The following is a 14466-nucleotide window of genomic DNA, read 5'->3' as shown; positions in this document are numbered from 1 at the left end:
ATTTCCCTTTTTTTTGCATATTTTTACTTTGTTTTATAATGTCTATGTAAAAATATATTCTATAAATTATAAAATTAGTAAATGATGGTGATGGTGACAGTGGTGTTGATGGTGCCAATAGTGGTGATGATGGCGACAGAGGTGATCATGGTAGTAGCGGAGGTGATGACAGTGGTGGCGGTAGTAATTGTGACTGTGATGGTGATGGTGGTGGTCATGAGTAGTGGCAGAGGTTGTGGGTGGTGTAATGGTCGAGGTGACATTGGTGGTAGTAACAGTGGTGATGATGTAGGTGGTGGCGAAGATGTTAGTAGTGGTGGCAGCGAAGGTGTTGGTAATGGTGGCAGAGGTAATGGCGGTGATGGGTATTGTCTCGGTGGAGGAGGTGGAAGGTCGTATGGTGGTATAGGTGGTGACGGTGGTGGTGGTGAGTGGTTATGGCAGTGGTAGGTGGTGGTAGAGGCGATGTGTATCGAGTAGTAACGACAATGATGTATGGTGGTGGTGGTTGTGACGGAGGTGGTGATAGCAGTGGTGGGTAGCGGTGGCAGTGGTCGATGTTGGTGGAGGTGACGGTGCTAGTGGGTAGAGGGTGGTGGTAGCAGAGGTACTGATGGTGATGATGGTGGGTGGCGGTGGAGGTGGTGGTGGTGTGTAGCGGTGGTGGGTGGTGGTGGAGATGGTGGTGATGGTGATAAAGGGGTTTCATATGTAGTGCTAAAAGTAAAATGGGTAATATGGTAACATTCAACATTCTCTCTTGAAAGGAACTTTAATTCCTTAAGTTTTTGGATATAATTTATTTTCCCTCATTGGAAGGAAAAATTGACTCATTTAGGAATCCAATTCATTTTGAAAGCTTGAACCAAACAAAAGGAAAGTGATGGAGTTAGACTCCAGTTCCTTCTAATTCCGGTGGATCCAGCGAACCAAACGACACGTAAAGTAAATTCTTGTTCTCTTTTCTTTTTCGTTCTTCATAGTTGACATTGTTGTTCGGCACTGACTTGTCGGCGAGAATTCTTGTTCTCTTTTCTTACACGTTCTTCATACTAGAATCTGTACTCTTTAATTTAGTATGTTTAAAATAGATACAATACCATTTATCGCATCGTACTTTCAATACTTTGAAACCGAAAATCAAAAAAAAGGAGCTCATTAAACCCACCTTTTTAAAACTGAAAACCCTTAAACCCAATCCGGAAAACCGAAAAACCAAACCCATATGAGTTTAAAAACCAAAAAACCGACTTTCTACGATTTGGTTCGGTTTTAACCAAAAACCGTTCCAAACCCACCTATGCTCTTCCCTAGGATTTTCAATAGAAAATAAAACTCGAGGGTCTATCTGAACCATGTTTTGCTGGGTGTTAAAAGTGCAAACTGACATAAAGTTGAAGGGTTTTCTCCGGTTTTCCCTCGTAAAAGAAAAAAAACCGCGTTGATCTTTTTGAAAATCAGTAGCTGCTTCTGTTTTGATGATTCATCATCTGCTTTGGTGCACAGTGTCTGTCTTAAACTTCTTATTTAAATTCTCCAAACCCCTTTACATTTCATCTACAAATACACAAAATCTCTCGACAAATCATCAGAATACGAACTACAGATGGACCCTGAAGAAAAGAAAATCCCAGTTCACCAAAACGATCACACCATTGCTGGTACCACCATGTTTCCATCTGCGTTGCTTCCGGATTCCGGCGAACACCGGAAAGACATCGGAAAGGGTACAAACACCAATCTTCCTTTCACTAAAGAAGCACAGCTGGCGTCGTACAGTTTCAGCTCTGTTATAGACCAGCAATACCCCAACACAGTTTGGAGAGATTCAAGTTACGATTTCTCGAAAGACGTTGATGATTTGGTTTTCTTACCATCTGCTATGACGTCGCCGCAAGAATCTGGAGTCTTATCGAGGATAGCCGAGAGTCCAAATAACTACGGCATACTTACGCCAAAGGAAGTTAGAGTCTCGTTTCATGAAGAGGTGATTGAGCCACAACCAGCGCGGCTGCGATCCAATGGTAGTGGTCGTAGTAGTGCTGGTGGCGGTGTTACTGGTGGAGAGGAAGTGGTGCTTTGCTCCGGGAACGCTTCATTCAAGAGAAAATCGAACTTGATGCGGACTAGAACAAATTCTAGGTTAATCGATCCACCGGAGATAGATCAGAGGTCCAGTACACCATCAAAACTAGGGAAAGTTGGTAGTGAAATCGATGAAGAGGATCCATTTTTGGACGATGATCTGCCAGATGGGTATAGGCAATTGAGGTATAGCAAATGGACTTTACTCCAATTGTTTAGTTTAATCCTGATTCTTGGTGTTTTAGTTTGTACACTCACCATTCCTTATTTAAAGCATCAGAAACTCTATGATCTTGTATTATGGAAATGGGAGGTTATGATATCGGTTTTGATATGTGGAAGATTAGTTTCTGGGTGGGTGATTAGGATTCTTGTAATCTTGATAGAACGAAATTTCTTACTGCGGAAAAGGGTTTTGTATTTTGTATACGGTTTGCGAAAAGCTGTTCAAAATTGCATTTGGTTAGGGTTAGTTTTGATTGCTTGGGAATCTATATTCGACCAAAAAGTCGAACACATGATGAAGGGAAACGTTTTGCCTTACGTGACAAAGATTTGGGTATGTCTCTTGGTGGGTACGATTGTTTGGCTGTTGAAAACGTTGCTAGTCAAAGTTCTTGCGTCCTCTTTCCATGTGAGCACGTTTTTTGATCGAATTCAAGAATCTCTATTTAATCAGTATGTAATCGAAACCCTTTCGGGTCCACCATTGATTGAGATTGAACACGAAAGGGAAGAGGAAGATCGGATAATAGCGGAGGTTCAAAAGCTTCAGAACGCGGGTGCCACTTTGCCACCCGATCTTAAGGCGAATATATTCAAGAAAAGTGGAAGGTCGATTGGACTTTCAAGAACGAGTACTCCCATGGCTGGCAGAAGTGGCCTATTTTCTGGAGCCAATACGCCTAAGAAGATTGATGAGGGGATCACGATTGATCACTTGCATAGGCTAAATCAAAAGAATATATCGGCTTGGAATATGAAAAGATTGATGAATATTGTTAGAACAGGAGTTTTGTCTACTTTAGATGAGCATCTGCGCTCGACATGTGATGAGGATGAGTCTATGGTGCAGATCACAAATGAAAAGCAAGCTAAGGTTGCAGCCAAGAAAATATTTTGTAATGTCGCTAACAGAGGCTCCAAGTAAGTTTTATATTCTATTTTCACGTTGTGATTACCAATTGCATGTTCAAATTTGTCGCAAATAATGTCAACGTAGTGGATTTGTAGTTGGTGTTTTAATTTGTTTAGAACATAACATAAATCAGGGATTTGTCAATCCATAGGTATTACATATTAGGGGAGATAAACTGACCATTGTTCTTTAAGGTCCCACTGTTGCACATGTCAGGAGATAACAAGTCGAATTATATTTAACATGCATTGGATTGAGACTGACTGACACCGAGAATGATGTGAATAGGAAAAAAATGCAAATTTTTTTCCAACCAAAAAGGTAGGACATGGACTCACTTTCGATCTTTCATTAGTGCAAAAGACGTGAATGTCATTGTCTTACATCATAAATAATAGCCCTGAAAAGTTTGTCCTCTCATCCCGTATAATAAACGCAACCTAGACGAACGGATGACCTTAAGGATTGTTGCACCTAGGGCTCAGCTGTGATTTAAAATCCTTTTGCGTTACCATAAATACAAAAATTAGCAACATAGTTTTGTTTATTCATGTATTATAATATCCTACTTTCACTTATGTTACAACATTGTACTTCTAAATAATTTCCAACCATTGTATTTTGTAAAATTTACCCAATCGTAGCATTATACTTTCAACTTTTTTTTTTCTTATTAGGACATTAAATTTTGAAATTTCTGTCCAATAATAGTAGTGAAAATAGCGTTTTATTTGTATGACATTGCTATAATTGGGTACAATTCATGTAATAAGAAGAAATGAAAGTAAGATGTTATAATAAACAAATCAAAGAAAGTAAATTGCTACTTCTTGCACTTAATCATTACGTAATTGTTAGTTTAGGGATTATCTTTTCACTATAACTTGTTCTTTGCTTCCACAGACGTATTTATCTGGTGGATTTAATGCGTTTTCTAAGAGGCGATGAAGCCTTGAAGGCAATCCGACTCTTTGATTGCGAAAGTGAAACCAAGGGAATTAGTAAGGCAATTCTAAAGAACTGGGTGGTACGTCCATTTTTCTTCTTTTTTATCTATTTTTTTTTCATACTCAACAATGATTTAGCTTAATCGAATTCTTAAAACCTCGTTTTTTTTAGGTTAATGTATTCCGAGAACGAAGAGCTCTTGCATTGTCTCTCAATGACACAAAGACGGCTGTAAATAAACTCCATCAAATGTTGAATATGGCTGTCGGCCTCATAATAATTGTGATCTGGCTTCTTATACTTAAAGTTGCGACTACACATTTTCTTATATTCCTAAGTTCACAACTGCTTTTGGTTGTGTTTGTGTTTGGTAACACATGCAAGACGACATTCGAAGCCATTATTTTCTTGTTTGTAATGCATCCGTTTGATGTTGGTGATCGTTGTGAAATCGATGGCGTTCAGGTAAACATAAGAAATAACAACATGCTTCCATTTATTTATCTATTTGTAGTATTCTCCTTTCATTTCTCCCTATTACAATTTTGTATTTAAGAAAGTCAAATCAATTTTTATAGCATTGTACTTTCAATTATATATTTTTAGGATGTCATATTTTGAAAAATCTATCCAAATATAGCAGTGAGAATCGGTTTGTGTATTAAGAACATATCTAAAATTGGATAGATTTTCAAATGACAACTTTGTAACAGGAATAAATTAAAGTAGGATGCTATAATAAACAAAAGTACGTTATTGAGCTAAATACAAGGGATAATGGCATACTTTCATTTATCACTGTATGTATAGGATCTTACTTTCATTTAACTTCCATTGTTTTTCTATTAAGGACGTTTTATGTTGAAAAATATCTAATTATAATCATGAAATTATGTACTTTATATCTTAATATCATTTCTTTAATCGGTTATAGATGTTTCAAGTACAATAATGTAATAAGAAGAAATGAAAGTAGGATGTTATACTGCAAAAATCTTTTTGGCATTTAACCCATAAATTTTCACATTGCCATTATAGATTTCGTTTCTGTTATGGTTGTAATTTTTAACCTTATGGATTGCAGATGGTAGTCGAGGAAATGAATATATTGACAACGGTTTTCTTGAGATACGATAACCTCAAAATCATATATCCGAACAGTGTCTTGGCCACAAAATTTATTGCCAATTACTACCGTAGTCCTGATATGGGAGATGCTGTGGAATTTTGTGTACATGTATCAACCCCTGTTGAAAAGATTTCTCTAATGAAAGAGAGAATCACAAGGTATACCTCCATACTAATCTTTTTTCTGAAATGGTTAATGAATAAACGATGTCTATATAGAGTAAATGCCCACAATACATAATGATAGTTTCTTTTTTGGACTACATAAACTATTTGAATGTGAGTAACTGGCCATTTTTCCTTTTAGTTTAGAAGTGATGCTGAATAACAAATGATTGTCTATTTAGATAGATTGAAATCTTGAATAACGGTTTGATGTGATTGCAGCTATATTGAGAAGAAAAGTGACCATTGGTACCCTGCACCTATGATTGTCTTGAGAGATGTAGAGGACATGAATCGGTTGAAGATATCGATATGGCTTTCACATCGTATAAACTTCCAAGACATGGGTGAAAGATGGCAACGAAGAGCTCTTTTAGTTGAGGAAATGATTAAAGTCTTCCGAGACCTTGATATTGAATACCGCATGCTGCCTGTTGACGTTAATGTTCGTAACATGCCGAACGTGACCTCAAATCGGCTTCCGTCTACATGGACTAATTCTGCAAACTGATCATAGCATATGTGAGATACTGGCTCTGTTTCCTGAAGAACGCATTCTCATTAGGTGATTAGGTATATGTTGGGTTGCATTCTCCACTTTGATCTTATGGTTAGATTGTACGATACTTTATGCATATACAAATTCCATAAAAGTTTCTTCGACGCCATTCACAGAATTTGTATGTAAATATTAAAGGAAATACTTATCTTAGTAGATAGTCATTATCTTATATCAGATTAGATTGATATTTAAGTTGATGTTTATCTCGTTTATCTAGGTCCTTATATTTGTTTTAGTTCCTAGTTTATTTGTGATTTACCCTGTATTTAACTTCACGTATTAAATGAAAGATTACAAGTTTACAGAACATCAAATTCTTTATGGTATTGTAAACCTGCGATAGAAACTTGCCGGAGATGGCACGAGACAAGCCAGAATCATAAACAGATGGATGTGAATGACGTCTTGACAAATGGAAACTACAACGATTGATCACAAGAGATGAAATTTTTTTTGTTCGCAAAGAACAAGATCGGCTTTATCGATGGAACGAACAAAAAATAGAAAGAAAAATCATAAAACCACATGATGTGGATGTTTTGATGCTATGATAAAGGGTTAGCTAACCACTACAATGGAGAAGGATATTAGATCGAACGTCAAGTTTGCGTATGCCAACACAACTAGGGACATCTGGAATGATCTTGAAGAAAGGTTCAGAAAGGAAAGTGCACCCTGGGCATATGAGCTAAAACAATCCTCACAACAACACAACATGATGGAGCATTGTGTCCGGTTACTACACCAAATTGCATGCTATCGGAATGGCTTTCAATGAACATCACCCATACCTCATTGCACATGTACCAACTGCAGGGGTGCAATTGGGAGAAGATTAAATGAAGCCAAAGACAAGGAAAGGTTATATGAATTCCTCATGGGTTTGGACATCGAATACTCCACCATCAAAGCCCAAATCCTTTCCATGAAACCAACACCCAGTTTAAAAGTTACATACCACCTCGTTACTGAAGATGAACAACAGAGAGCCATCTCTACTGTTAAAAGATCAACAACTGAAGTTGCAGTCTTCCAGACCTTCATCCCAAATCGTATGGTTGTCGATCACAAGGAAACTAATAAGAAACCAACACAAAGGGATGGTAAACATGCAGGCCATGAGGAACCTGATCAACGCAGTTTCTATAGGAGAAAATGTCACATAAAAAATGGTTGTTTCAAGAAAATCGGGTATCACTAATGGTGGCCAAGCAAAGGAAAACAAGAAAGAGCAAGGCAAGGGCTTCTTACGTGAATACGGAGCCTAGTCCAATACCTGGACTGACAACCAAATAATACCAGAAGTAGCTCAAGCACTTCTCGAAAGATGAGGAGAACAACATTACACCAACAATCATGTAACACCTGATTCCTGGTATGCCTATTATTCGCGTATTTTGTGTTTTCTCTAGGACTCGACTAGTTGGAGGCCCAGCTCGTCGAGTAGAGTCGTGACCCGCGGACAGTTTAAGTAACCCACTCGACGAGTCGAGGGACTGACTCGGCGAGTAGGTGCTGGTTGAGTGAAACTCTAAATCTGAGTGTTTGCACCCTATTTAAACACCTTATCTCAGCCTCCATCACCCTTATCACTCCCAGAAAGTTGTGTATCAAAACCCTAGCCGTTTTTGTGTGTTCTAAGGCCATTTTGATGTATTTGGTGGTTTGTGAAGCTTGAACAAGAAGAAATAAGCTTGAGAGTTCGAGTTGGGGCTTAGAGATTCAGAGATCTAGTTCCATTTTCAGCACAATCAAGGTAAAATGCCCCTCTCTTGGTCTTCTATGTGTGCTTATTCATCCTTAGACTTGGGTTTTGGGGACATTTAGGGCTTTCCATGCCATATTCAGATTTGTGGAGTGTCATATGAGCTCTTGACTTCGGATCTGAGTCATTGGAAGGGTCTCATGGCATAAAGGTGCCAACTTTATGGCCATGAAAGCCCTATGCATCTTGTAGAGCACTTTTATGGCTTTTTGAGCCAAAACCCCCATGCACGTACACCAAGTTTGGAGCTTTATGTATGAAATGGACATTAGGGGGCCATGTAACATCCCAAGTCCTGAGTAAGAAGTGAAGGGTGCTAAGTGTAAATAATGGAAGGGACTCGACGAGTAGGCACGCTTACTCGCCGAGTAGGAGCGGGTTTGGATCGCGAATTAAGTGACCAAATCGCCGAGTCGAAGGTTGGACTCGATGAGTTGGTGCTGGAATGAGAAAACCCTAATCTTAGAGCTTGCACCCAATTTAAAGGACGTTATGTCCTTCTCCCAACCTCTTATTTCCCCAAAGAGTTCCAGAAAACCCTAATTTCATGTGAGGCTTCATTGTGGAGGAGATTTGGGGCTTGGAAGAGGAAATTGGTGAAAGGAGCTTGAGAAATTGGAAGCTAGCATCAGGGGGCTTGTTTAGATCTGGGATCGACATCAGTTTTGGGCACATCTCTGAGGTACGGAGCCCTTATCTTAAGCTATTTCCTTTTGGTTCATCCTTGGTGGTTGTTTTGGGAGTTCCTTAGCTTGTTTTGAGACCTATCTCAGATTTGAAGTTAGACCTGGGGTTGCTACTCCAAATCTAGACTCATGATGGCTTAGAATGCAATAAAGTTTCAGTCTTTGAGTTGTTGGTGAAGCTCATTTGTCCAAAACCCAAGCCCTAGCATGTTTTAGGCCTAAATCTCCATGGTTTCACATAAAGTTCGTAACTTTATGTGGGGGTTTGATTGTAGAGGGGTGGATTTATGGATTTAAGGCTCTACATGGCTCGAATAGCTTCTGAATGGGTTGAGAACTGGAGAGACTCGGCAAGTCACATGGGTGTACTCGACGAGTTATATGAACATGTGCATGGAATCGGCGAGTTGGAAGAACAACTCGGCGAGTCTGATGAAGATTGCCTTGGACTCGGCGAGTCAGGTCGCAGAACCCCAATCCCTTTCAGTTAAAGCCTTGGATTAGTGATTTGATTGGGGACTCAGTGAGTTGGTCAGGATGGAACTCAGAGATCGTTGGACTCTGCGAGTCTTGGGGTGACTCGGCGAGTTAAGTGTGTTATGAGAGTTTTCTAGATAAGGGAACTCGGCGAGTCGACGGGTTGAATCGGCGAGTAAGATCAACAAGGAAGGTTGACTTTGACTTTGACCGAGAGTTGACCAGTTTGACATCCAAGGGTATTTTGGTAATTTTGGGTATTTATGGAATTTGTTCTTTGGTAGTGTTCTGTGGTGAAGATCGAGTCGGTGGTCGGAGCAGCTTGGTCTTATATTTTCAGTCGGCAGTTGCGAGGTGAGTTATCCTCATTATATCGACAGGGTCTACGGCACCAAGGTCGGCCCTTTATCGGATGGAAATCCGGGTATTGTTTTTTATGTTATTGCTTTGCTAGATGTGCATTCTGGTATTTAGGATGGTGTTATGTTGTTGACCTGGTTAAGGTCGGTACCCGGTATATAGGGTGATGTTATGCTAGTGACCGGTTAGGTTGGAGTCCCGGTTAGGATGTTGATATGCTATGTGATTTGTTAGACTGTTTGTCTGGTTAAGAAATTGTTATGTGATTAATTGTTTTATGTGCACATGGTTGTCTGACGGGGGTTGGGTTGAGGCGGGACCTGCTTTTTGCTGTAGGCCAACATACCCAGGGCAGACCGGAAATTTCGAAGGCCCAGCGAGCGGTCCAGATAAGATGAAGGCCCCAAGAGGGCGGATCAGACGTGCTGAGGCTCGGAGAGTGGACTAGGCCGATTGAAGGCCCGGTGTGACAGACCAGTCATACTGTAGACTCAGAGAGTGGACCAGGTGGATTAAAGGCCCAGTGCGGGCGGACCAATCACACTGTAGACTCGATGTACATGGCTAGACTCGGAGGGTGGACCAGGTGGACTGAAGGCCCGGTGTGGGCGGACCAGTCACACAGTAGACCCGATGTGCATGCTTGTTCTGTATTATGATATGTTATGAGTGTAGTTATATGTGGTTGGTATTTTGGGGGTAACTCACTAAGCTTTCGGGCTTACAATTCAGTGTTTTGTTTCAAGTACTTCAGGAGATCGTGGCAAGGCAAAGGCATGATCGTACCGCTCCTCAAGTTTCATGATTTATGTGATATGGTTCTGGGGAAATACTCTTATGTTAAACTATTTTGAAAACAAATGTATGAACTCAATGGTTTTTGAATGAATTAAAAATGTTTTAATTTGGCTCAAATTTTATGGTCGTTACAAGTAAGTTTTTAAAATGGTTTTCAAAATAAGTAAAAGAGGATGTGAAGCGTACGATCAGTCGGAGCCAATAAGTAGACTCTAAGATACCATACCGTTATTTGATTATGTGATATGTTAGAACATCATGCTAGTACTAGGCTAGGGATCTTCAAGGATTGCACGATAAAATTGCCTGATATATGATGCCTACTACCCTAGCGTTTCCTTTGTATGAAATTGACATCATTACTATAGTTATTTAATGTATGCATCACGGCCAGATATAATTAAGATCTTATAGCATGAGAATGTTTGATTTGGCCTTATGTTTTGTTCTTGTTTGATTGGGAGCTTAGGGTAGGATTTAATATTCGAAAGTTTATGGGGTCCAGCGTTATGTATGGCTAGCATACACTAGTGCTGCAGGGTTGGTGGAAGTTTGATGGATGGGAGGGTTGCGTGGGACTAGTAGGTCGGTTATGAGTTAGTGGTACTCCTTTAGGAGTGGGAATCGATTGTTCATTATATGCTTTTGATGGGGTGTTGTGGTGATACTTGATACAAATAAGGGTAGGTGTGGAAGGTAGTATGGGCCCGTACTACTGAAAGCACAGGACCCATACGCGTATCAAGGAAGTCATAACCCCTAGGCTTTTGTTGGGAGCTAGTTCTCGGGATAATTATGAGGAATGCCTAATATCTTGTGGTGTATTTTCAGTATGGCGATTACGAGACGTTTCGGGGCAGGATCCGGTTCGGGATCGGGAGCAGGACAGAGTGGTCAGGATGGACCAGTACCACCCGAGGTTATTGGTCAGATGAGTACGGATGAGTTGGATGCCAGGATTCGTGATATCCTGCATGATGAGGTCGACGCTATGTTCCGGGCTGAGATGCCGGAGATGTTTGGGTCGATCAAGACCGCCATGGTTGAGTACTTTGATGAACGCTATGCAGCTCTTGCGGAGGCAGCTATCGCGGCAGCTACAACGGCAGGGGGAGGAGCCGGTCGAGGGTTTCAGTATAGGGACTTCGATAAAACGAAGCCCCCTACTTTCGATGGAGTTCAGGATCCGATCGTTGCTATGAGATGGTTGTCGGAAGTGGAAGGTTGTTTCTTCACGTGTTCATGCCCTGCTGATCAGAGGGTGAGGTGTTCTTTAAACCTTTTGAGGCTCTGGGCGAAGGATTGGTGGAGGCTGAATACGGGATCTTATTCTGATGCGCAGCGGGCCGCAGTTTCATGGGATCAGTTCCGGGAGATGTTCAGTACCCGTTATGTTCCACGGGTTGAGAGGGAGAGGTTGGCTCAAGAATTCTTGGAACTGAAGCAAGATTCAGAGTCGGTGACGGAGATCACTAGGATGTTCACGGAGAGGGCGATGTTTTGCCCTGAGTTTGCTTTAGAGTAGACTCAGATATCCCGATATCTGAGTATGCTCAAGAGGGACATCAGGCAGTTTGTGTCCACGCAGAGGTGTGGTACTTTGTTAGAGCTGCAGGAGGCCGCCAGGCGGCGGGAGTTAGAGATGGAGTTGCAGTTACGAGAGCAGAGGCAAGCCCCGGTGCAGTCACATTTGGCGCCGAAACGGTCCAAGACCGTTGACTCTAGGGTTGGAGGTCAGAGTAGCCACACTTGTGAGAAGTGTGGGAAGGATCATACCGTAGTTTGTAGGTCTAGTGGTACATGTCGCAAGTGTGGGAGAGAGGGGCATTATGCGAGGGATTGCCGTCAGACGGTCCCGGCTCGGGATATGAGGATCTATTATCATTGTCACCAGGTTGGACACTTGAGGATCAACTGTCCACAACTTGTTACGAGACCGGTGCAGGCTCCAGCACCGGTCACATTGAGGATTACGGGTGGAGGTCAGGGTGGAGCGGAGCCTCCGAGGGCTTAGGGGTGCGCTTTCAAACTTATAGCAGAGGAGGTCAGGGCAAAGCCGGATGCAGCTGCGGGTATGTTTCCTTTTGATATCTTGTTATTTTGTTGATTATGTGGTATTTTAAATCTGTTCGCTTTTTCGCATGAGTCATGGTTTGATTGTGGATCTTAGTAGTTAGGGATTGTAGTCGGTTAGCATCCATGAGGATATGTGATCAGAAGATAGGATATATGATCCCGTTGCTTAGAATAGCAACGGTGTTGCGAGAGGTGTTCAGTTGAGATTCGAATTTCCCTAGAGTTCGGGATGTACGGTGTCGGGAGAGTGACCTTCCGAGGTTGCTCACTCTTGAGGGATTTGATTCCTGGAATAGAGGGGGAAACTTTATCAAGTTATGCCGGTTGTCAACGAAAGTTAGTAGTGGGCACACTAAGTGGGGAGAATTGGAAAATTCTCCGGTGAAACAACATGCATCTAGGGTTGGTTAGCTGTTTGGATTTATTAGTGTTGTTAGCCGAGAGTGTGGCATGATTGGAACTAGGGATAAACAAGTGGGGCAGGGAACAGACCATGATTTCAGGAAAGGTGGCTGGCCAATGTGAGGCCTGGGATTAGGCCATGGAAAGGATTTCGGGAACGAAACTAAAGTTCAGAACCCCAAGAGGGCTAGAATAGACTGCATGGGAGAGATTCCTGGGAAGGATGGTTCAGGGCGACGTACGACAGTTTTGAGGGGTCCGGATATACTGGAGGTTGGAAGGCGTACCAGTCAGGCCGAAGGCTCAGGGAACGGGACAGACATGCCGAAGGTTCCGAGAGTGGTCCAGATAGACTGAAGGCCTAGTAAGGCGGTCCAGTCATGCTGAAGACTCTGTATGTGTTAGTGGATCTGTGTGTGGAGGATGAGTGAATATGTCGCCATGCAATAGTAATCGATATGTTCTGCCCCAAGTATTGATCATGATGATAAAGTTGGCTGGAGGCCGTGTGTGGGCCTTGTTAGTTATGGGATCAGATTCGGATTATATGGGAGCTCGAGAATAGCAGTTGATCTACATGGTTTGCGTTGAGAGGAGTTTAGCTCGGTGGCACTTAGGTGCGGTAAGGGTGGTTAAGTAGACTTCCTGGAAAGGAAGGGTATGTAGCTACGGAAGGAGTGTGGGTCCTCTGAAAGGAAGGCAACAGAGTAAACGGATGATCGAAAGTGCTTTAGTTGCTGGTAGTGAGCACTGGGATTGTACCAGATATATGGAAACACATACGGGTTGGATGACCGTTGAGGCTATGGCAGTTTTGGATGATGCGCAAGCATGTTTTTAGTCTCCTTGGAAGAGGAGGATGATGGTGGTGCCAGATTGGAGATTGGGACGGAGAAAGGTGAGACAGCAGGTTAACAGACTCGGGAGTAGTTTGGACCGGTACTAAGGACTGTATAAGGATATTACAGTCAGAGGTTAAGGACCTGGAGATCATGATAGGGAGTTGTGAGTAGGTTGCACCCCTTTGTGTTGAACCTAAGGGTTTGAGGGTGATGCAAGGACAAAATCCTTGGTTCCGAGTATGGTTGTGGTCATGAGCTATTGATGTAGTGGTGTTCCATCCTAGGGATGGCTGGACCATCGTAGGCGTGCCTGGTTTTTTTTTCAGCCCGAGGTTGTTTGGGGGACAGGTATGATGTGTACAAACATTATAGCTGGGTATTCAGGAGGGTTGCTCAGAAGCTGTGAATTCTTTCATCTTGTCAGCACGGTAAGGATTTGATCAGGGAGGAAACAGGATGAGTTTCCATCGGTGCAAATTGGTAAAAGTGATGACAGTAGGGCGAAAGATAGTAAGCTAATACAGGGTCAAGACCCGGTGGTTTAGAATGGTATCCAGTTCTCGCAGGTGGCGAATGAATGCGTAAGTCGAAAGTAAAGTAATGTCTTCTGGTGGCCATTGGTCGATGAGTGTTGTTATCACGAAAGGGAAGTCGGTGGCCAGCTTGAAGCGGTTACCAGGACCCTGCAAGGGAAGAGATGGATTTCAGGGATTCGATAGCAGTGTTTGAAGGAATCTGGGTCGGTTGAGATCAGTGGATGCATTGTGGGAGTATCATCTGGAAGTTTGTGTTGCCGCAGGCTTCGAGGACGAAGCCTAATATAAGTGGGGGAGAGTTGTAACGTCCCAAGTCTGGAATAAGATGTGAAGGGTACTAAGTGTAAATAGTGGAAGGGACTCGACGAGTAGGCACTCTTACTCGCCGAGACGGAGCGGGTTTTGATCGCGAATTAAGTGACCAACTCGCCGAGTCGGAAGTTGGACTCGACGAGTTGGTGCTGGAATGAGAAAACCCTAATCTTAGAGCTTGCACCC

The 14466-nt window shown here is 42.2% G+C and overlaps 2 protein-coding genes across 2 annotated transcripts; both read left to right on the top strand.

The window, feature by feature from the left end:
• The first annotated feature begins 1528 nt into the window (after positions 1-1528).
• On the top strand, positions 1529-6322 carry LOC145086029 (mechanosensitive ion channel protein 8-like). The gene is made up of 5 exons (XM_079023736.1): positions 1529-3231; positions 4127-4250; positions 4343-4636; positions 5256-5458; positions 5687-6322. Exons 1-5 carry the CDS (start codon positions 1607-1609, stop codon positions 5973-5975), a joined length of 2535 nt encoding a protein of 844 aa, XP_078879862.1. The 5' UTR covers positions 1529-1606; the 3' UTR covers positions 5976-6322.
• A 278-nt stretch (positions 6323-6600) lies between these two features.
• Positions 6601-7227, top strand: LOC145089043 (uncharacterized). Its single transcript, XM_079027543.1, has 2 exons — positions 6601-6761; positions 6843-7227. Exons 1-2 carry the CDS (start codon positions 6601-6603, stop codon positions 7225-7227), a joined length of 546 nt encoding a protein of 181 aa, XP_078883669.1.
• The last annotated feature ends 7239 nt before the right edge of the window (positions 7228-14466 follow it).

The sequence above is a fragment of the Lactuca serriola genome, chromosome 2 (genome assembly GCF_051521515.1).
Source record: "Lactuca serriola cultivar US96UC23 chromosome 2, Lser_US96UC23_V15, whole genome shotgun sequence".
NCBI classification, from domain to species: Eukaryota; Viridiplantae; Streptophyta; class Magnoliopsida; order Asterales; family Asteraceae; genus Lactuca; species Lactuca serriola.
Note: the sequence above shows the minus strand (reverse complement) of the source record. Positions and strands in the feature narration are given on the sequence as shown.

Coding starts and splice junctions, on each gene's coding strand:
- LOC145086029 (XM_079023736.1), top strand. CDS start 1,607: ATGGACCCTGAAGAAAAGAAAATCCCAGTTCACCAAAACGATCACACC. Junction 3,232..4,126: donor GTCGCTAACAGAGGCTCCAA/GTAAGTTTTATA, acceptor TTGCTTCCACAG/ACGTATTTATCTGGTGGATT. Junction 4,637..5,255: donor GTGAAATCGATGGCGTTCAG/GTAAACATAAGA, acceptor TATGGATTGCAG/ATGGTAGTCGAGGAAATGAA.
- LOC145089043 (XM_079027543.1), top strand. CDS start 6,601: ATGGAGAAGGATATTAGATCGAACGTCAAGTTTGCGTATGCCAACACA. Junction 6,762..6,842: donor ATGATGGAGCATTGTGTCCG/GTTACTACACCA, acceptor TACCAACTGCAG/GGGTGCAATTGGGAGAAGAT.